The sequence below is a fragment of the Venturia canescens genome, chromosome 10 (genome assembly GCF_019457755.1).
Source record: "Venturia canescens isolate UGA chromosome 10, ASM1945775v1, whole genome shotgun sequence".
Classification (NCBI taxonomy): Eukaryota; Metazoa; Arthropoda; class Insecta; order Hymenoptera; family Ichneumonidae; genus Venturia; species Venturia canescens.
Window position 1 is genome coordinate 8803990 of NC_057430.1, and position 23090 is coordinate 8827079.

Genomic DNA, 23090 nt, shown 5'->3' on the forward strand with positions numbered 1-23090 from the left:
AGTCTTCGGATGGCGAATTTTCATATTTTTCAAAAGAAAAATAACTTTTTTCTTTTGAGCAGAACGTCCGGGATTCCCCCAATTAATGAAAAATCCAAAAACAGTAGGGCAAGCCCAAGTTTGAACTGCGTTAATGATTCTTATATGGAATAAGGATATTAAATTCATTTTTTTAACAACACTGAAACCGCTTATCCCGTAGTTTCATCAATTTAATGTATAAACAAAAATTATATCAAAATGCACGGAATTTTGTGATCGATCTTACCTCGAATGAAATAAGTCACTTCACGCCTTGAACAATGCGAGTACACTAAACATCGGTAGGGCTGTCGCGAGTTCAAGTACGTGAAAGCGGGGCTTTCGGAATATAATATAAAGAATATTGCGGTGTCCATATTTACCCTGTGTTCGAAATTACCCCACTCTCCCCTACTAAGATTCTGGAACATTTTTTGACGACGCCGAAGTTTGCAACGTTGGAGTCCAACGAAATGAAAGCAAAAAACATCTGTAATTGACCAATTTTTTTATTTCACGACACATTGGTGCAGGTTGAAAAACTACGAATTGTATATTTGTCAGGAAACGAAATGGCAGAATTACTGGAATTATTGAAGGGTCTTTTAGACCATTTCGTTGGACTCTAACGTTGCAAACTTCAACGTCATATTTTTTGTCGATCAGTAGATCCAGGGAGTGCACTGAGAATCAGCATTTGTTACTTGAACAAATGTTTGAACATCGATGTTTAGCGGTGACGAGGAGTGGCTATTAGAGTCGGGAAATAAAGTAACAAATAAGTCAACAAAATTGTTGTTGAGTTAACGAGTTTCTTATTGTTCGCCAGCAGGCTTCGTTGATTCAACAGAAACGTTGTCGAATCAACAAACTTGTTTTCTCGCAATCGCACTTTCCTTTCAGACTTCGAGAACGTGGGGAGAACTCAAGAAAGCACAAAATCTACTAGAGTGGAAAACTAATGGGATTGGCTCTTCTGATTGGAAACTCAAAAGCAGCAAAATTTGACGCGCGAAATGAAACGTATTTTGGAATGATGTTTGATCGCTATCGTGACCGCTCGATTTTTCGATCATCCAAACGATGCGTGACAATCAGCTTTACATCCCTTTTTATAAAACTCTGTATAATCGGCCGTATGTATGCGCCTGCGCGTCTCTATATCGATGTTCGGCGAGACTCGTGATTGACATAGCTTTTATGGGCCCCTCTCGAGTTCACCTGGCGCGCCTATATTGACTCCCTCATTTTTCAGACATCAACCATTCTCGATTCACCTTCTTCCTGAAAGAGCCTGCGATGAAACAGTGACGCTGGAGTTTGCGACGTTGGAGTCCAACGAAGTGAGCTAAAAAACTCGAACAATTCCAGCAAATCTCCAACTCCGTTTCCTGTCGAATCGGCTATTCGTATTTTTTCAACCTTCACACCAATGATTCGTGAAACAAAAAATTGGCGAATTACAAATCTTTTTATCGTTCATTTCGTTGGACTCGAACGTTGCAAACTTCAGCGTCGTGTGAAAGACGAGTTCGCGATCTCACGATGCTACTAAAATTCAACAGTCCTTTGACAAACAGCTAGAAAAATCGAAGCTCCCGAATCGTGCTGGGACTCTGGAAGTTCGTTCTTTCAATCATCGTCAATATATTTTATTTTAAACTGACGATGAATTTTTACGTTTTTATTGATTAATTGGAAAGCGATAAAATCGGTCGACAAATCATTGCCGAAACGAAAATGACGCCTCTGGAAGGCTGAATGAGAACGAGCGCCGCGACTTCATTGACGGCGCGCAAATGCCACATTCCTCGAGTCTGTGAAATTTATAAAAAAATGCAGTCCGAGGCTCGCACTCAGGTGTAATGTAAACATGACTGGTATTGTAATCGAGGATGAAAATTTCAATGGTTTAGCCTCTCACCGTAATAACAGGGGGAACAATTTGAGAGACGCACAACTGTGAAAATTATATAGGATGGATTTCGAGAGATTATTTTTTTCGAAGCTTTGACAAGTGATGAGAGATTTCGAAGTATAATGCTCGGTATGCTCTCGGCCGAGGAACACACTCGAGTGCAAATAACCTCACGTTCAGCATCGTATGCAATGCGATAAATCTAAAGTTTCTTTCTCTCTCCCTCCCTCTTTCTCTGTCTGTCTTCGTGTACGAACAGCAGCCACAGCCACCTACAAAGAAAAAGATCTTTTCGTTGCCCCTCTCTCTCTCTCTCTCTCTCTTTCATTCTTTCTCGTGTGCTTTAACCATGGAACGAAATCATTGTCATTCCACAAATGTTTCTTCTAAGCCCACGCTATATTGAGACATTACCAATGACACATTTGTCGTTTGTAGAATGCTCTCTCGCGCACTTTTTTCTTCAGGGCTTTATGGTTTACGTAGCCAATCTATAAAACACTGAAAAAATCCAGCATCGCGTTCCTCGCGCCGCGTTACGTCGCTCGCAAATCTCCGCAGCCTTTAATTGTTCTGCTTCATTTTACAATGCATTTCCATTTCATTTTTCTTTCGTTTTAATTGCATAATCGATACTAATTCTTCATATTTTATGGGATGCGAGAACGTATCGTACTTTGTGAGTTCGAATTATGTAAACTGACGCATTTTCAATAATTGTTGACGCTTTACGAACTCGAAGCGAAACTTCGTTGAAACTTCGATATCCAGTTTTGCAAATGGAACGTTATCACGGAGACACATTTTTCGACGTTTCGTTCAACACGTTTTCAACATTTTCTGTATCCTCGATTAAAAAAATGAAAAACGCACTGAAACACCAACAAATACGAAATTGAATTCTCGATATTTTTGTCTGAAATTCTTCATCGTGAAGACAATTTGTGAAAAATTACAATATTCGAGAAGCCGTCATTTGGGGTGCGAAAAGATCGAAAAAACAATTGAATATAGTGAAAAACCAAGTTTTGGTGGAAAAAATTCGCGCCGCCAGACCAAAAATCTTCGTTGAGGGACCGAGTGCATCGAGCCTCAAACAATTATTAACACGCGAGATATCGTGGAGACTGTAAAACAATTAAATAATCGGCAAAATTTATTCCCGACGACAAGAGTCTTAGAATGTTTCGTCAATTCGTCGATTCTTCGGTGTCTGGGAGAAACGCTATCCTGAAAAGTGACATTTTTCTGTCACAATCGAATGCAAGATTTTGGTTTGACATTGTCTAGTTTTTTCATCATTATTTTTCAGAGTTTCTTCCAAATACTATAAAGTGCCTCGAAAATGGCTCGAAAAATGAAATGATTGCGAAAGTTTTTACCGAAATTGGATCCACTCGATTATTCACACTTTTTCGAATCGTTACTCTGGACAGTTTCAACTGACGGTGCATTCGGAGCAGGCCGAATCTACAACTCAGGAAAATGAGTTGAACCTGAGCGAAAATCAAGTTCCTGCGCGAATCCAATGGAAATCGAAAATTCCAACTTTGAGAGGACTGAAATTTGGAAATATGCTAGAAATACACAGCGAGCATCGATTTCCGGAATTATTATAGAATCTACCGTCTAGTTGTCGAGAAAACAATTAACGAAATCACATTTTTTTAAGCCTTTTACACAGGCTCTTATGGCAGGCACACTTCCTGTGCGACAATTTGGATTTAATGGAATAGGAACCTCCCAACTTTCAAGAGCCAAAAACGAGAATAAGAAAATTGTTTTGAGAAAGCCTTGTTACCGGTGAATATCACTTGGGAATAAAAAAAGAAAAAAACGAGAAACAACGACACAAACAATGGAAGATTATGACGCTGAAGTTTCCAACGTTGGAGTTCAACCAAATGATCGAAAAAAACTCTCCAATAATTCCAGTAATTCTCCTATTTTGTTCCCTGCCAAATTTGCGATTCGTAGTTTTTCAAGCTGCACCAACGATTCGTGAAATAAAAAATTGGTGAATTGCAAACGTTTTTTTCGTTCATTTCGTTGGACTCCAGCGTTGGAAACTTCAGCGTCGTGGAAGGTTTGACAAGACCATGAGCGAGCTGGTTTAAAATATAGATATACATACGCGTATAAATAGAAAATGATTTGTGTCACATTTTGTTCGACGATTTAACTACGAAAGTATTTAACCCAAGACGGTCACATGGGGTGTGACACACCTCAGGCCATCTGTGCACCGAATGTGCACTGGGCATTGAGTGAATTTATTTTTATAACATTATTTCGCTGTATTATTATTATTTTTACATTACTTTTTTATTTTTGAATAAAGGAATAATCATCTTACATGAAAAATCATTGACATCTTGTACATCATTTTGCCGCTGAAACCCGCATGTTCATAGTGCGGAATAAATATACTTTTTAAAAAATCCAGAAAAACTATTATACTCACCAGAAAGAGAATGCTTTCACAAATCAGACTCTGCTTGAATTTTGTTGATGTGTCAAAAAACAAAAAAAATACAGCATTTTTCGTAAAAAAGGGCTTTTTCGCGAATTTTTTTCAAGAATTTTTTAAACATACTTCAAACTAAAATTTTCGTTCCGTCCTTGGATAGGATAATAGAGAAACGTTTGAAATATGTTCTCAATTTTTGTTGGGCCCTCAAAATAATTCTACGAAATGCTACAGCGCTCTAAAGTGCTTGGGGTGTGATACACCCCGTGTGACCACCACGAGATTCTCATGAGGTGTGACCGTCTTGGGTTAAACCGTTATTTAATGACATTAAAATAAAAATTAATCAATTTATGAAAATAAGTAACACATAATTTTAATAATTGGGAGAATAAATTTTATTCGTTTCATCAAAAGAGCAAAAAAGTTTAGCTGCTCTTTCGAATGACAAGAAATCCATGGTCTTCCTTAAGGTGGGTGGCTACGTTCGTCAAAATGATAAGAAATTGATGAAATTTGGTGATAATGTTCTTCAACGTCAAGTGCGAGGACACAATTTTTTTCAAAATTTTCTTCTGCTTAGTTATCGAGTAATTACGCATTAAAGCAGATTTCTTATGCCCGGAATGTATACGAAACGCTATGCTTATTCACGTGAACTTTAGTGATCAATTACTCGATAACTGTACAAAAGAAAAATCTTAAAAAATTTGTATCGTCAAATTTGGCACTAAAGAATATGTTCACCAAATTTTATTAAATTCTTATAATTTTGAAATTTTTAATGTATTTAACATGGTTTAGCATGGCAACATTGTGAAGAGCCAAAAACGAGAATAAGAAAATAGTTTTGAGAAAGCCTTGTTACCGGTGAAAATCATTTGGGAATAAAAAAAGAAAAACACTTATTTGAGGTTAACGAGTAACAACGACACAAACAGTGGAAGGTTTGACAAGACCATGAGCCGGCTGGTTTAAAATATAGATATACATACGCGTATAAATAGAAAATAATTGTTGTCACATTTTGTTCGATGATTTAACTACGAAAGTATTTAAACCGTTATTTAATGACATTAAAAATTGATAAATTTAAAAAAATAAGTAACACACAATTTTAATAATTGGGAGAATAAATTTTATTCGTTTTATCAAAAGAGCAAAAAAGTTTAGCTGCTCTTTTGAATGACAAGTAACCCATGGTCTTCCTTAACTGTTTGAGCGAATAAAAATCGATTTTACCTGCATCTGCAGCCAGGAATAGTCGATGTAAGTGGTGGTGGTGGTGGTCGAAGCGATGGAATTCAATGAATTAATGCTAGAAGTTTGTTGCCAATTGTCATGATGGCCAGCAACGACGATACCGAGAGCGTCGGGCTGGCCACGATCCGGGACTATTTGATCGGCATATTGATAAGGAGTTTGCACTGTATTTTGTCCGATATTGGGTAAGTTAACTTGATGCGATTGATGCTGGGCCCCCGAGCCGGCAGTGGGCAAGCAGCACACGCTGGCGTCCATCCGGGGGGGCGACGAGTCGTAAAAGCCTCGTTGTTCCGGCTCCGGATGATCCCAGTCTGACCTCCCAAGGCAGACCCCCCGTGGAACCATTCAATCCCTAATTTTTTTTCGCAAACTCTTCAACCTCTGCCTTTATTTCCCTTACTGTAAAAAGTGCTCAATTGAGAAGCAAACCGCGATATTTATTCCTCACGAAACGAGGACGCGTGACTTTTTCAGCGCGGATTTATCACCGGGCGATAATAACGACCGAATTATTTTCGTCACACATCGAGTAACGCGACTCCAAACGTTTTGAGGATTTATCGATTTTCGTCAAGCCTCGATATTCGCCATTTCGATGATTAACCTCCGATTCCAGCACAAATATCTCAGTCTCTGGAAGTGCGATTGAACCGTTTAGCAACAAAAATCACTGGTAAGCTGAATCACTGTTATTTCTATTGGATTTATTTGAAATTTTATTTACACAAGAATTCGCGTTGATTAGAAGCGTCGTCCAGAAGCGCGTGCACTTTATCAGAGAATTTGTTTGACGAAGAAAAAACTCGAAAGATACGTTGGAGAAAAGTTCACAAAAGCACGGGCATTTAGTCACAAAAACATCGCGATTGCTGCACTGAAACAGTAGCACGACGAGTCCGTCGCTCGGTGAGTTCACCGGGAAATTTTCAAGTGAATACGAAACAGCACAAGCGTCTCGACCTTTTTTTCTTCCAATTCGATTTCAAGCAACGATTATTCCTCGAGAGAGTTTCGAGTCGAAGGAAAACCGAAAAGGAGAAAAATAGTCGATTGACCGGTCGCGAGGATCGCTCGAGAGCCGCGGGAGCTCGAACGAAGTCGACGACGCACGATCCACCACGCTGCAGGGCCCAACTGACGTTTCAAAACGACAGCGTGTTCCCGCGAGCGCGGCGCCAGAGCACACGAGGGGATTCCAAAGAGTGGGGGCAGAAGAGAGGCCGATGGATAGATTCACTTCGAAAAAGCTTCACAGTTTGAAAACCCGAGTAATTTACGTGTCCGGGGCCCGGCAGTCGTCGCAGTTTAAAAGAATCTCTTTGACAAAAAAAAACCGGGATCGATTCGTACCGCGAAAACTCGGCGAATCAGCGTCAAAAGTTTTTCAGTCTCATTGAAACCACAACGAAATCGAGGGAGCATTAAAAAGCCCCTAAAAATTGGGACATTCCAGCGCGAACTCGCGTCAACCACGGATTCCTAACCAACAAATTCTGGTCGCCTTCGAAATACGATTAGCCCCACGACGGCGGCAAAAACATTCGATCGTACGTGTGTGAAAAAAGGCGTTCCAAAACGCGCCAGAACAATGAGGAGAAGAAACATTAAAAAGAGGGAGAGGAAATAACAGCGAGCTTCAACGCATGCGTATTTTTCGATATTTCGTGAGAAGAGTGATGGGGGGTGGTCGGGAGGGGGACATGCGTGTCGTTGAGGCAACGGTTCCGCGGTAACTGGCACCGCTTTCGCGCCCGCGACTATCGTATCGAGAAGAGGGAGATGAAAACACGAGAAAGAGACGAAATCAGTAAGAGACGAACATTTTCATGCTCTACAGTTATATTGGTACATCTGTACGAGTATTCCCTCATGCATAAAGGCAAACGAGAGAGAGAGAGAGAGAGCAAAGCTAGCGAATGTAGCAAACACAAGTCGGAGCCTCCTCTCGGATATTCCCTCTGGATTTGCTCACGCCCCGGGCGCGAGTCCGATCCCAGCCGAGACTTGAGCGCCAGCACATGCCTAGGCGGCCATCGAGCACACCTCGTACCAAAGAAGCGGGTACTCTCGAGCCCCCCACTCAATAATCCGACGTTCTCCCACTGTCGACTTTTTCTACGTTGCCCCCCACCGCTCATCTCCGTTTCTCGCGCAGTTTTTTCTCTCTCCCTCGCTCCTACTCCTCTTTTCTTGTTGCAACTCGTTTTTTTAACCTCCCACTAGTCCTGCAGGCCCCTCTTTTGCCAAGGCGGGTGGGAGAAACTTTGATTCTTTCTCTCTCTCGTTCGAGAACGCGCGCCTTTTCGCCTCGCGATCTCGAAGCCAGGGCCATAACGCCAACGCTTTTCTGACGTCATCTCGGCAACGTTATGGCTATCGAGAGTGCGTACCCCTCCCCTTCCCTTCTCCGTACACCGCCCTGCAGCGCTACGGAGACCAGACTTACCCTCGAACGTTTACTCTCTTGGTGATCCTCGTCCATCTCTACATCCCATAGAATTTACTTTCAAGCGTTTCGTTCTGGGACGATTGAATTCGAGGCCTCTCGTAACGTCGCTTCGGAATGGGAAAGGGCTTTGAGGAAACTTTCTCTGGACTTGCGGGACCAAATCGTTCGGATTTTTCACTTTTTTATCAATACGTGCACTGATTTCGAACTTTGGTTTGCATTTTGTTCCAGAGCTCCATTTCTCTCGGTTAACTTGGAGTGCCTGTTAACAATTTCACTCACTGCCTGATATCCGAACTCGCGAAACCTTCGGCAAAACATTTATTCAAGTGTTGCTTGGTTTTCCTCTCAATTGACTAACAACTCGGTAAATACATTGGAAATGAAACTGTCCGGAACGTAATGAGAATTTGTTTAACGATGAAAATCGTTATGCGGTGAGCATACAAAGATATTTCTCCCCAGCATGGAATATCTCGCGTCGCGGCGACCTCTCTTCATTTATTGCTGGAGATTCCTGCAACAAGGGTCACCGGACGGAATAATATTAATCTTCGTTTGTTTTATAGCTCGACACGTGGTAAGATATATCTTTCGCAGTCTCGATTTATCATGATTATTGTGCTACTGTTGTGTATACAGGTGGTCCGAAAAGTTGAGCTCGAATCACGAGGAATAGCGAGAGCGTGGAATTCCGGGGAGAAAAGTCTTCAGCGGATTTTCTCTCCGGTGCGCCGTTTGCGAGTTATCGATTAATCAGTGCGCGGCCAATCGCGAGCGCGGGAGAGAGTGCGCCGGCAGCGGGGCGGAGCGCGCGCCCCTCCCGGATTTCTGCGCGGAGCGCGCTTCCGATTGGCCGCGACTCTAATTCGCCGATATCTCGACAACGGTCCACCGGAGAAAAAACTTGTTAGGGAATTTTCGCTCGAGAATTTCGCGCTCTATGCGAATCCGCACCCGGAGAAGTTATTTATCGGACACTCTGTATCTCGACACGAAGAAATGAGAGAGCTCCAGCTGCGAGCTGTAAAAAAGGCTTTCTACATCGGGGCTGCCTCTTGTAACGAGGAAACTCTCGTGATTCATAGCACCCGAAGAACCAATACGCACGTGCGTTCACCTACTCGCACCCGTGTCTGCGTTTGTACGGCGGTTCGCTATATTGTACCCAAAAAAAGTTCGGCTCACGGCGCGCATTAGTTAAGACACATTGCGTCACCGAGACGAGTTTTTCGTACTCATACACGCACGCCAATCTTTACCCGTAGCTCAATCGTCAACCACAACTTATGCGGCGTGGGAAATCGGCGTTCGATTCAACAGCCGGAGGGCCAGTGGTCCCTCCGGTCGTCCTTGGTCGGTCCTTGACCGACCTCTCGCTGGTCGCTCTTCCGTTGGACGAAAAAAAAACCAGGAAATCGAATTTCTCCAAAATTCTTTTCATTTCAACTCGACCCTTTTTGCACTTTTTCCAGGTTTCAATATGAATTTTCATGTTTTTTTTAGAGAACGAAAAAAAATTGGTTTTTTGGGGATCCTTTTTCAGGGGTACTACGAAGTGAACCGAGATTACAAAACGGGGTTTTGTTGCGTGTGTATTCGTGTCTGTTGACACTAATTTTTATAAATTGATTCGTTTCCAAATCGTGGCTGTACTGCGTTTTTGGGAATACGACTCAACCGAAGTATTCCTAGAGCCCGTTGTTGCCATGAGCACCATGAATCCTCTCCGATGAGACAACTGTCGTGCACACACGCACGCGCATACAATATAAAAATACTATTTATAACCAAAACTCAAAAAACTGGTGTTCAGAGATCTCTTAGGGCTATGATCTTTTGGGACACAAATTTCGAGGTTCTAACAGACCATTTAAGGAGGGTGGATAGCTACGATACAATGCTGCCATGCTAAACCATGTTAAATACGTTAAAAATTTCAAAATTATAAGAATTTAATCAAATTTGGTCAACATATTCTTTAGTGCCAAATTTGACAATACAAATTTTTTAAGATTTTTCTTCTGTACAATTATCGAGTAATTGATCACTACAGTTCACGTGTATGAGCATAGCGTTTCCATAGCGTAAGAAATCTGCTTTAACGCGTAATTACTCGATAACTAAGCAGAAGAAAATTTTGAAAAAAATTGTGTCCTCGCACTTGACGTTGAAGAACATTGTCACCAAATTTGATCAATTTCCTATCATTTTGACGAATGTAGCCACCCTCCTTAAGGCAAAAATAAAAAACGCTGGAAATTGAAATTTGCAAATTGCTTCTTCAAGATGGTCAAGATGCACGATGAGGTGCTGGATTTTTCATTTTGGCTTCCTCATAGAGGAAGCTTTAAGCGTTGTTCTAAAAGCTTGATAAAGCATTTTGTTACTTTTAATTTTTGTTTTTAAATAAAATTTTAACTTATTTATCGACTTTCAACTTTTCCAAATTAATTACCAAAAATTCGTATTTTCGTAAAATTCAAAAAATCATAAAATTTAAACTGCTCAACCGATATTCCCCAGATTCAATACCAACCTTTCTATTATGATAATCTATAAACAAAAAATTTAGTAATAAATCTTAAAATTCCCAGAAGTTAGAGCGTCGACACTCTTTTTTTAAAAATTTCAAAACATTATAGGATTCGTATTTTTTTTCAAATTCTGACAAAATTATCAGAGAATGAAGAACTTGTTCAGATTAAACATTTATGCAAAACGGTAGCCCTGTATCTCAAATCGTTTTCGAGTTATAAGCGTTTGAATTTTGCAGTCCCATAACATACACACACACACACACACATCCGGACATTTTTTCTAGATATGATTTTTTGACATTGAAAACTGGAAAAAAAAATGTTCATCGTCACACGTAGCTTCCTCTATAAGGAAGCAAAAAATGGATTTTTTGAAATTTCTACGGTGACCCGAGGCCTTGGGAGATTAAATTTGGGAATCCTGACGCAAGCTTTTGATGCTACAGAAGAATATGGCAGTATTTTGTTGGCTGCGGAAGCTAAATCGTGTAATGTGCACGAATACGCAGTAATTTTAGCCCGTACGGAGAGCCACGTCCTGGGAGTCGAGACAAAGGAGATTCGTCTCGATAATTGGTGGTGGGTGCTCTTGGGAGGAGATCTGAAATGAGATGAGGTTTCTCGTGTGTTCACTCATAAGTTGGCTTCTTGAGGGCACGTGGATAATTGCCAGGGCATTTCGATACACATGCGGAGCCTGGTCTGGAGCAACGTAGCTATAAGAATTCCGAGGACGAAGGGAGGAAGGGGGGAATGGGAGATGGAGATACCGGCAGGAGGGAATCATCTTTGAGCGTGTTGTTCGCGACTGCATGCGATTCTAATGTGGGTGAAGTTAGTTGTAACTCTTGCATCGTGATCCTCATACTCGCACTCAATCTCACAAATGTATTTAGAGGAGAAAGAGAGAGAGAGAGAGAGAGAGAGAGAGAGAGAGAGAGAGGAGGAAAATAGTGGTAAAAAGTATTCTCCGATCCGAGAGATCGTAGAGTGAGCCAAGTCGAGTTGAACCAAAGGCAAGATAGCTCTCCGCACAGTGAATATATACACGAGAGATTCCCTTTCTCTTTGGGATTGTGAAACGATATTTCTCTATCGCGAAACAGAAACTCCGTTACGAAGGAAAGAGGGAAAGAGTAAGAGAGAAGGAGACAAGTGAAAAAAACGATCGACAGAGAGAGCAGAGCTTTAGCTTCGTGGATTTATTATCTGTAATAGGTTACGCAGATTACAAACAAAGTGCAAATATTTCACATGACCTTCACCCGTGCAGAATTTCCCCTCTCCTTCTGCGACTCGCGATCTTTCTCACTTTTTGCCTACCGGGCTATTCGACTGTTCTCTCCGCTCTTCGGCCGCGCGCACAGTGACACGAGCGCACGCGATTCACCTCGCTCTCGGTTCAACAAATAGCGAACGTTCCTAGCGAAAAAAGCATCCCTTGCGCGTCAGCTTCTCTCCCCAATTTGTGGAGTAAAATCGTCGTCATTTTTCTCCCATGCCAAAAACTACTTTCTCCGCTCTCTTTCTAATGAAAAACCTTTTCCTCTCGTTCTCGATTATATCGCGGTACTTTTTCAGAGTATCGCGTCTCAGGGGACTTCACGATCGAAACAGCATTTCGTTACGATATTTAAGTGACTTTTTACGGAATTTACAATTGATCTTTCGCCTCATTGATCGAGCCGACGAAATTTCATCATCGACGAAGCGCTCTTCAGCAGCGAAAGATTTTATAAACAGTGGAAAATGCCAAGATTATTCACGAATCGTTGAAGTTCCGTGCGACCAGAGGCCACAAAAGTCTACGAAAAGCTCGGAAACGATCGCAATCAGTAACACTACAAAACGATAAAAAATAAGCTTTTTCCGAGTGAGCGTCGCACGAGCGATACATTTTCAAAGGGATTCCAGCGAGTGACGATATTTCACGAGGTTTACAGCGCCCCAGAATTTCCGTTCTCGATTCAACCCTCGGACTCAACGGATCCGGCGCGTTCCTTATTTCCTCTTCCTTTTTCAACGCTCAACTATAAATTCATATTACTTATGGCTGACGCGAGGAAGAACGATTCGGACGACTGTACAAAACACCCCCGCAAACGTCACTCTCGAGAATCAATGGTGGCGAAATCCACCCCTTTGCTTCCGACACGGAAAAAAGGAGGAAAATATTTGTCTGGATTTCGAGGGAGCCAATCGCTCGCGGAGGCGGTCCTGCCAATGCGCAGAAGCCCGAGGCTCCGTTGGGGGTGAAAAACGCCCCTGCGCGCTGCATCCCCCCCACGAGACGAAGCTTCGTACGTCGATACATGTTTTCCTGTAAGTAGGTCATTTCACGAGAACTTCAATGACGTTGAATCTCGTTTTATTATTTCCGTCATTATTTCTTTCATCGTTGCTATGAAACTAAAAGTTTTTTATTCCCATCCTCATATTTCGATCTGCGCAATGCATTTTGAATTATTGTTCGACCCTGCGTCATTAATTCCGATATAAACAACGAAGTTTCCACGACACTGGTCGAGCAACGATATTTTATCGTCCACATGTCGTGCAAGTTATCGAGTCCCTGAAACGTCGTGGTGGGAATCGTTTTATTTTTCGGTGAAAAATTATTAATCCGAATGTGTCAAGCTTCGATCGTTATTTCCCGATATTGAAAAATTCGCTGGAATCTGTCGAAGAGGAGGAAAAGGTCGAATGATTTTTAAACACGTCGAGAGGACTCGCGACATTATTTTTTATCTCAATGACCTAAAAATTTGTGAATGGTTCAGAAAAATTGGGGGGTTCGATTACAGAGGAAATTAGTTTAACTCTCGATTCGGAAACATTGAGGAATTGAGGAAGAAGAATTGAGGAGCGAGATAAAAAGAAAAAAAACAGTAAGCGAATGCCCGTCGTGGATGGGACGTTCGAGAGAAAAGTGTGTTTACACCGAGCGTTGAAACGAGGGCTCGAGCGAGCGAGCTACCAAGTTTTGCCCCACTCTTGGAGCTCCGGGAACGCGGGGGGTCACACAACTTATGAATGGGAGTGTTCGACGATTGGTGCTTTCGTTTGGCCAATCGTGACTCGTTGCACCGTTCGTCTTCCCCTCGCCCGCGGGGAACGAGAGCTTTGCAACGCGAGCCGTTATAACAGACCTATTGCAAGAGAAAGAAAGAGAAAGAGGAGAAAAAAGGATTGCGGAATCAGCTGTGAACCGTGATAAGAACGCGGAGACGCGGAGGAAGGAAAGAACGCAAAAACATCGCGTTCGCCTCAAATCAACCACAATTCGGCTATTTTTCTCTACAGTGAGGAACAAACTATTGAAAATACAATGAAAACTGTATTCGTGCGTTCCTCTTTTACCTCTTTTTATATCCAACCTCTAAAAAACAACCGGAATTTTAATAAAATTAAAAATTGTTAAAACCAAAGGTCAAGACTCCACAAATTTGGTCCCGCGTTAATTGGCATTAACATCACTATTATTTATTACAGTGGCGCAAGCAATGATGACAAAAATAAGAATAGGCCTGTCACAATAGAATTTTAATAGAATAATATTCGACGTTGCATATCTGTAGCTGCACGCGTGAGTATGACAGTTAAGTGGAGCGAATAATTAATCGATAGAATCGCGCTGCGTAATGTAGATGCAATTAATAAATAGTTAATCTCGAGTCTGACATTTGTCAGATAAAAGAAATGCGTCACACGTGTGCGATGGCTCACGTTCCATGATCGTATGTACGACAAATCCGTTACCTTGACGTGCCCAAGAAGACATTTTAAAAACTCGTGCGCGCTGCTCTGTTATGAGTACGCACCGCGGTACATCACCTTCTCTGTATTTATCATAAGTTAAGAGCCGAGCAATTGCTCGTGTATTTGGCTTTGTGTTAGTATGCACACTCTTCGCGATCTCTCTCCGCTTGCACTCTTGTACTTCTCTCGGCGAGAGATCGGACCCAAGAAATATATGCCTCGAAACAATCCCGACGTCATTTTTTGTACACCTTTATTCTCTTATTACTCAATCTCTCAGAGGGAGCATTATTTCTTCTCGGAAATTAATAACAATGAGATTCTATATCGCGTGTGCATTTTATTTATCGAGAAAGTCCGCTCGAGAATTCTTAGCTCATCGACGAAATGTGGCTGCGCACTTTTTTTCTCGATGTTTTGATGCGCTGTTCGTTAACTCGGTGACCGCGATGATCGTTCCGAAGTTTGGGGGTTATGCAGAGGTGAATATATAATTGAACGATTTTCAGCTTCTTTAATTGGGTGAAAAAATAAATAATCTAGAATATAAAATTCGTTGGGCTCGCGGTCAGTTACATTGATTCGGTGTCAAGATTTTCGACTTGCATGTTCATTTGTATATGTTTACATTTATAAACACGCGCTCAAAACGATCATAATTACGTTGACGTGAAGGTACACAATGAAATCATTTCCGACTGACAAGATTCGGAAGACAGAATTAAAGCCGAAAGCTGAAAAAACTTACTAATCTTGGATAATCATCAAATTTATGAATATTTCATCGCGATAAGATTGTTTTGTCTACTATATACACAATCGCAGATTGTACATTTGATTTTGAGAGACAAGTTTTCCTGCGACATCGCCAAAACATAAGGAACAATTTTTCGATGTTATTCAAAGGCATACTATACTCTAATCCAGGGCTCGATGGTCAACTAAGCAAATGTAGCTATTTGAGATGTCGATTGTCTCTTATTGCCTACCTTTTTGCTTCCGCTCGGTTGTCTCGAATGTCTCGTCGTTGTGTATGGTTTTGACTTTGCTGTAAATGGTTGTTGGTAATGTAGAATTCACCACACGTGTGGTAAGAAAGAATGGTTTTAGGATTTTGCGTTTCGTCTTCGAGGACAGTGGCAGATTCATCAGTGGGGCTGAGCCAAATATCCTATTCCAAACGCTCGTGGACGAAAGGTTCTGGGAATGGACGTGTTATATCGGGACGAGTTCTGACTAAGCGTTGAGAAGAAATTGTAGACTAGAATGTTGCGTGAACTATACTAGAACGCCACACAAAGGCGCTTGTGGCGTCACCTGTGAATATTATTGAGCCTTTGAAAATACACGTTAGATGACGTTATGTTCATAATTCAATTTGGCGGAGTATTTGAATAAATAAGTTTTTTTCACAATCATATGTATAAAGTTTAGCGATCCCAAGTTGAACATTTTTATTCAATTTAATAATTTATGATTCTGTAACATCTTTGTCTCTTAATTAAAAATGCTGAAAGGTTGCTCAAATTATTTCGTCGAATTTGAACATAACCTTAATTTTTATATGCAAACATTTTTAACTCTGAATAAAACTGCTTTACTATTGTATTATAGTTGTACAGATATCGGCGTCGAAGTTTTGTCAAAGAACGATCCGCAACTTGATGATAAATAAAATAACAGTATTTTGTAATTCGTGGTGGAAAAAGTAAAAATACCCGGAGTTATTCAGTCTCTCGTCACTGTAATTTCGAAAAGTTTGTGACATAACCTAACTTGTAAGATAATAATTTTACTTGCAATCTATTTTTGCTTTTTTCCAACGTCGTTTTGAGTAATAATTAAAGAGAAATGGGTAAAGCAATGTCTGCGATGACGAGGCCTTTGAAAACATTCAATATCGAAAATCGTGCTCGAAAAGTTATAAGTCAAGATAAACCAGTTCCTGCTCCCACTTTCAAAAGCACACAGAAGCAACTGGAAGTTGCAAAAACAAGTAAGCTATGATTTTTTGAAAAATATATTCATTCAATAATATCCATATGCTTAATTTTCCACAGATTATAAATGTTTATACTCATAGAATTAAATAAAACACATTTTATCTTCTACATGTATAAAAATAAAAATGCTTAGGCATTCAACTTAAGGTCCCCGGAGATTGAATTGGATTTTTCGTCTAAGAATCCACACTTAAAATTGTCTGAGAAACCGTTTCAATTGAAAATTCTGTAACTTATCCTTAATAAAAATTAATTTTGCATTTGTTACTTCGCAGTTGTTAGATCTTCAATCGAGTTGCACATTATGCTCAGAAGCATTGACTTGCAGATATTTGAATCTTGGATTAACTAGTCTCAAGACAGAAAAAAAGATTTTTGAATTGGTGTAGCCGGTGTTCTGACTCATTCTACTTTTCTGTTTATAGTCAATCCAAGTTTCATGGAGGAACACTATAAAAAAGATCCCAAACTTGACCAACGGTTGAAAAACGTTTATGTCAGCTCACAGGATATTCCAGTAAGAAAAACTCACATCAAAGAACGTATGTTTCAAACATTGATTGAAAATTGGTTTCGTTGTTCTTGAAATATCATAAAAATTGCAGCTTTCTGAGCAAGAACTCAATCCAGAGAGGCCATTACCCAAGCTAACAAGTATGGTGAACGAGTTTGAATATGGTTTCTGGGAGCCAGAGGAAGCATCAGAAGGTCGTTGCACTCTTCGGATGGTTTTGAATCTTTTGACAGATCATATGAATGATCCAGAGAAAAATTCAGCCCAAGAAATGGCAACAAAATACAAATTGAATGAGAAAGACGTTGGTGAGTTAATGCATAAATTTGCAAATTGTTTTCAGCAATTCAATATCTAGAAAAAATCTTTTAAAATTTTCAAAGTTACTAAAAGAAATAAGAAGCTATTGATTTTTTCCCATGAAGGATATGTTTGAAACTTCAAAATCTTCAATAAGAAATATCGCAAAATTTGGCATCTCAAACACTTTCAAATTCCCTGAATGATTTTAATTTTCACTCCTTCCTTGTCATTCCTTAGTAAAAAAAATATGCTTACCAAGTTTGTTATCCTGGAATGAAAAAAATGATATGGTCGCATATATTATTTTTTTATTTTCCAGTTAACCTCACGGAGTATTTTAGAGTATACAAAGTGGCTATGCCACAACATGAAAAGATGGATATTTCTTGTCCGGAAAACATGAAACTACCAAAAAATATGGAAGAAAAAATACGCAAAAATGAATAACAAAAAGGAAAAACCATTTCTAGGAACAAACTATTTGATAATTACCAAATTATACAATTCTGTACAATTATCAATCTCATGTTGTAAATATTATAATAAAAAATAGTAGAACGAATTGTGTCTTAAAAAAGTGAAATTTCATAATACTTTGAAAATGATGGTAGAGCTACATATAATTTTAGATTGTTGAATTTCAACAAATAGTCTATTATTTATAGATAATATCTATAAAACTCGTATTTATTCTAAAAATCGATCGAATTTTTTTCCAATTAACCGATTGGAAGAAAAATTAATTGGCAAATAAAAATATTCCGTGATCGGATAATTTTTTTTGTTTTACCATAAACGCCTGTCACATTGTGGGAAAATTATTATGATTGAAAATAAATAATGTTTGTAATATGAATGAAAAGTGAAAGAACAAAATGACCGAGAAAATCTGAAATACGCTTTTCAACCGACCAAGCGACGAGAGACAGAATCGTGATGATCGTGATTCTCATGGCCTTATAAGGTAAGAATTGTCGTCGCAACCGGTCTCTTGGAGCATCAAAGTACAATTTTCTTTAACGATCAAAAATCTTTATATTACTCAATGATTTTCAATGAGAGTCAAAACTCAATTGACAAAAAGTGACATTGTGAGTTAGAAGTGGATTAAAAAGAAACAAAAAGCCGGTATAAAATAAGTTTCGATGTGAAACTGAAGAACTTCGTAATAAATGACTCACACATTGATTTTATAAAACATTTGACTGCTGCAATCGGAATTGTCCAATTAAAACACTGGAAAAATTAAATGAACCAATGGAATGAAAGGTCTTAAGAAACTGCGCCAATCCGCGGCACCCTTGGAGTGAACATTTTCATATCCCTAGCCACACACACACTTAACACACACGTGACACACATGACCAAACTTCTTCTATGAACGCATGCACGAGGTTTCTTCCTGTGGTCTGTGCTTGCTCGATTCGCCTCACCCTGTTCTCGCTCGTTTCGTTCGATCATCGTTTCTTCGTTATTTCATCCTATTCGAGCGGATTTCGGAGTAACATCCTGTTTTAATTATTTTAGATTTTTCTTCGAAAATACTAAGAAAACAACCTACTCTTCGGTAGTTCATTGAATCAGGAAAATGTCGACGGTAGCGAGTGCTTTAGCTGTAGGCGGTAATCGACAATCCGGAGCTCCGGTTCGCACACAGAATGGTAAGTTTAACCTCCATGAATTTGATGACGCTCGCGTGTTCTTGACAATTTTCTCAATGTATCCATACCTACAAAGTATTTACGGAACGTTTTTCGATCGTCTGCATTCTTCGAAACGCACATGAAAAAATCGAAATTTAGAGATCCTTGATAATATTGTGATTTTCAACATTTCGATTGTTAACGAATATTCATTTTTGGCTCTAAGCACCTGAATATTTTCGATATATGATATTTTCCGAATACTTTCATATAGAATTTTTTTTGAAAAAAGTCATAACAGAGAGTTCTGTAGTCAGCATTTAATTTGGAATTATTCACACTTGAATATATTAGAGATCAAATTTCGAAAATTGTTCAAAAATATCTCATCAGGAAATCCGTTCTCAACAATTTTTTTTAAGATTTTTTTGTTTTCTTCGTGCTCTGGGATTGATTATTTTAAAACTGATAATTCTTGTCACATGTTCTAATCGCATGTTATTATTAATAAAATAAATATGCTGATTGAGTGAAAAATTTTATTTCTTTTAGTCATGGCAGCCTGCGCGATAGCCAATATTGTCAAGAGTTCCTTAGGTCCTGTTGGCCTGGACAAAATGTTGGTCGACGAAGTCGGGGTAAATACGAATGTTTTCAGAATATTTGAAAATTCACGTACTTTACACTTGAAACAAAATAGAGAAAACAGCGTGGTTACGATTTTAGAATGTAACTATTTTTAATCTCAATGTTTCAGGATGTCACAGTGACCAATGACGGTGCAACTATTCTGCGTCTCCTGGATGTCGAACATCCTGCAGCTCGTATACTCGTTGAATTGGCACAACTGCAAGATGAGGAAGTCGGTGATGGCACCACATCTGTTGTATGTACAAGTTTGAATTATCCTTTTTGGCAAACTAGTGATAAAATAGAACAAACCTCATATTCATAGCAGAAAATTCACAATAGCGGGGAAAATAATCATAAGACGATGACTACATTTTTCTGACTATTTTTCAGGTCATCGTAGCAGCTGAGCTGTTAAAAAATGCAGATGAACTCGTGAAACAAAAGATTCACCCTACATCAGTGATAAGCGGGTATCGACTAGCCTGCAAGTGAGTGATTATTTTGATCTAAATGTAATAGAAAAAATTGGATGGCTGAATGAGAAATTGGATAACTTTGGTTACTGATACATAAGTATATGTGCTTGAACACATATCAACATTATGTAATTTATCAAACAACTGACTGACTGACGGAAAGTCTCAATTTTCATACCACCAATGCGTAATATAATAGGTTTTGCATTTTCTGATTGATTTGATTAATTTTAATAAGGTTATTCAAAAAGCTGACTCGTTTGTCTTCTGGTATTTATTGGATCCATCTATTTCAGGGAAGCTTGCAAGTACATCCAGGAACATCTAACTGTGACTGTTGACGAGCTTGGAAGAGACTGCTTGGTGAATGTTGCAAAAACATCAATGTCCAGCAAAATCATTGGAGCGTATCCTTTTCAATATGTAGATTTATCAATGTTTCATAATGATACTTCAACGTCTAAATTCTAAAATGTAAATTTGTGTCCAAAAGCAAGTAACATTTTTCGATTAAGTCTTGGAATAAGGTATTGATTGGAGGATGGGTTTGAGGAAAAGTTCACAAACTGAATTACAATAAAAAAAAATTTCAATGCAATTTTTAAAAAATGTTAACAAAATTTTCCTTAACGACATACTAATGCAAATAAAGTGATGCGAATTTCTTTGGAAACATGGTCGTAGACGCAGCAAACGCTGTAAAGATCAGCGATGGAAAAGGGGGACATCTGTATCCCGTCAAAGCCGTGAACGTTCTCAAAGCCCATGGAAAAAGCGTTCGGGAGTCCGTTCTCGTTCAGGGTTACGCGTTAAATTGTTGCGTAGCTTCACAAGCTATGCCGAAGAAGATAACAAACGCAAAAATCGCTTGTCTCGATTTTTCGCTCCAAAAAGCAAAAATGAAGTTGGGAGTTGAGGTCCTCATTACAGATCCGGAAAAACTTGACGGTGTGCGTCAGCGTGAAGCTGATATAACGAAAGAACGGATCCAGAAGATTTTGGCCGCGGGAACGAACGTTGTTCTGCTTTCTGGTGGAATCGACGATTTGTGCCTGAAGGTAAATCCTGTGTTAATGTAGAGAAAATTTACGAAAATCTGTTTTACTTAGTAGAAAAAATATCTTTACTCGGTATGTACAAAATAATGAATTCATATAATTTTAGTATTTCGTCGAAGCTGGCGCGATGGCAGTTCGCAGATGCAAAAAAGCCGATCTAAAACGTATCGCCAAAGCGACTGGTGCTCAATTCCTTACGTCACTCACAAACATGGAAGGTGATGAAAGTTTCGACGCTAATTTACTCGGTGAAGCTGCTGAAGTCGTTCAGGAATTTGTGTGCGACGACGAACTCATTTTGATTAAGGGGTAAGTTTGGAGATTTTTTCACAATGCGAGAACAAAATTATTTGTATTATTTAAAAATCTGCATTTCCAGTTAAATAAAATTTCTAAACCAATTCTTGTATTTTTTCTTTAATTGATAGACCTAAATCGAGGACAGCAAGTTCGATAATTCTTCGAGGACCAAATGACTACTACTGCGACGAAATGGAACGTTCAGTGCACGACGCATTGTGTGTTGTGAAACGCGTTTTGGAGAGCAAAAATGTCGTTTCCGGAGGAGGTAGTGTCGAAGCTGCTCTTTCAATTTATCTTGAAAATTTCGCAACGTCTCTGAGCTCCAGGGAACAATTGGCGATCGCTGAATTCGCGCGATCTCTCCTTGTCATACCGAAAACACTCGCGGTCAATGCTGCCCAGGACGCCACTGATCTTGTCGCTAAACTGCGAGCTTATCACAATTCCAGTCAAACTACAGTTGATCATGCTAATCTCAAATGGTAATTTTTTTCCGATTCAATAGAAGAATTAGCAATAAGAAAAATCAATTTTCAATGCTCTCGGTAATAGAAACATCGAATAAATGTGGAGTTGAAAATACTCCAAACGATCAGAAATGTAATTTTATAATATCATAAATTCAAATTCAGAACAATTTATTTTTGAGTAATTCGGTATTGAAAAGTTTTGTGATCCAATGATATTTTACCAGGGTTGGCCTCGACTTGTTGGAGGGAACAGTGAAAGACAACAGGAAAGCGGGAGTTTTGGAGCCAGCAGTTTCGAAGATAAAAGCCTTGAAATTTGCGACAGAAGCAGCAATAACGATTTTACGAATTGACGACATGATTAAATTGAATCCTGAACGTCAAGGTGGCAAGTCTTATCAGGATGCATGTGCAGCTGGCGAATTAGATGGCTGAATTTTTCAGTCGTTGCTGTTTCCATTATTTCGCATTTTTATTACTTCTTCAATCACGGTTTCATTCATCAAAGATCTTCGACGTAGATCGAAAGGTGATCAACGCAAAAGATATATTTTTTTCTCAATCGAGCGATCGTTAAATTGTTTCAATATTTTTTTTTCTCAAAGGCATGAACGATAAATAACAATGTACGTGTTCATTTTACCGGATCAGAATGTCGGTATCGTCACAACTGGCACACTCCGATTCCATCGCTATTTCATATTTATGATACTCGTCTTTACGAGAACTTGCAAAAGAAATAAAGCTTTTTCACCGTAAAAATTACGACTGCGTTTTTTTTCCATCTTGTTCTTTATTGTTTAGAGTTTCCTGAACCTTCCTTTTGGTCCTTTTGTTGTTCAACGTCGTTCTACTGGATAAATACCGTAAGAAATATTTAGCACGAGCAAATTTTCTGATTTTCATCATGAAAATTCACCATCAAAAATCGGTGGAAACGTAATTTTTATCGTGTTTCTTGAAGCAATTCAGCGGGATATTTGTCATCGAATATTTTCTTTCGTTTTATCTCGTAATTATAACATTAAACTTTACGTAACTGTTTCAACGTTTATAAGCTAAAAGATTTGAGGGAAAAAGGCTCGGGCTTTGGTGCACGTTATATTAATTGAAAACGGATAGACTTTTGGCATTTCTACTGATGCATATTTTTCGAAGGTAAGATGATATATGAGGAACCGGAAAAAATCCATCCACGATTAGCTCTTCATAATTTCTTTTATTCAATATTATCGTGATAATGAAACGAAATGAATCGATAAAA

At 39.3% G+C, this 23090-nt stretch overlaps 3 protein-coding genes across 3 annotated transcripts in view; 2 read left to right on the forward strand and 1 right to left on the reverse strand.

Moving 5' to 3' along the window:
* Positions 1-7171, reverse strand: part of LOC122417472 (uncharacterized protein DDB_G0286175-like) — a 100140-nt gene extending 92969 nt beyond the window's left edge. The window contains exon 1 of the mRNA XM_043430992.1: positions 5652-7171. Within this exon, the coding sequence (XP_043286927.1) occupies positions 5652-6020 (369 nt within the window). The 5' untranslated portion in view covers positions 6021-7171. The remainder of the gene's footprint in view (positions 1-5651) is intronic.
* Positions 7172-15864: 8693 nt separating this feature from the next.
* On the forward strand, positions 15865-17805 carry LOC122417041 (protein NDUFAF4 homolog). Its single transcript, XM_043430273.1, has 4 exons — positions 15865-16419; positions 16852-16943; positions 17032-17248; positions 17563-17805. The coding sequence occupies exons 1-4, from the start codon at positions 16275-16277 to the stop codon at positions 17688-17690; spliced, it is 582 nt and encodes a 193-aa protein (XP_043286208.1). The 5' UTR covers positions 15865-16274; the 3' UTR covers positions 17691-17805.
* An 809-nt stretch (positions 17806-18614) lies between these two features.
* CCT1 (chaperonin containing TCP1 subunit 1) lies at positions 18615-22591 on the forward strand. Its single transcript, XM_043430272.1, has 9 exons — positions 18615-18904; positions 19439-19524; positions 19644-19772; positions 19910-20007; positions 20292-20402; positions 20648-21053; positions 21160-21362; positions 21482-21838; positions 22051-22591. The coding sequence occupies exons 1-9, from the start codon at positions 18832-18834 to the stop codon at positions 22259-22261; spliced, it is 1674 nt and encodes a 557-aa protein (XP_043286207.1). The 5' UTR covers positions 18615-18831; the 3' UTR covers positions 22262-22591.
* Positions 22592-23090: the final 499 nt, after the last annotated feature.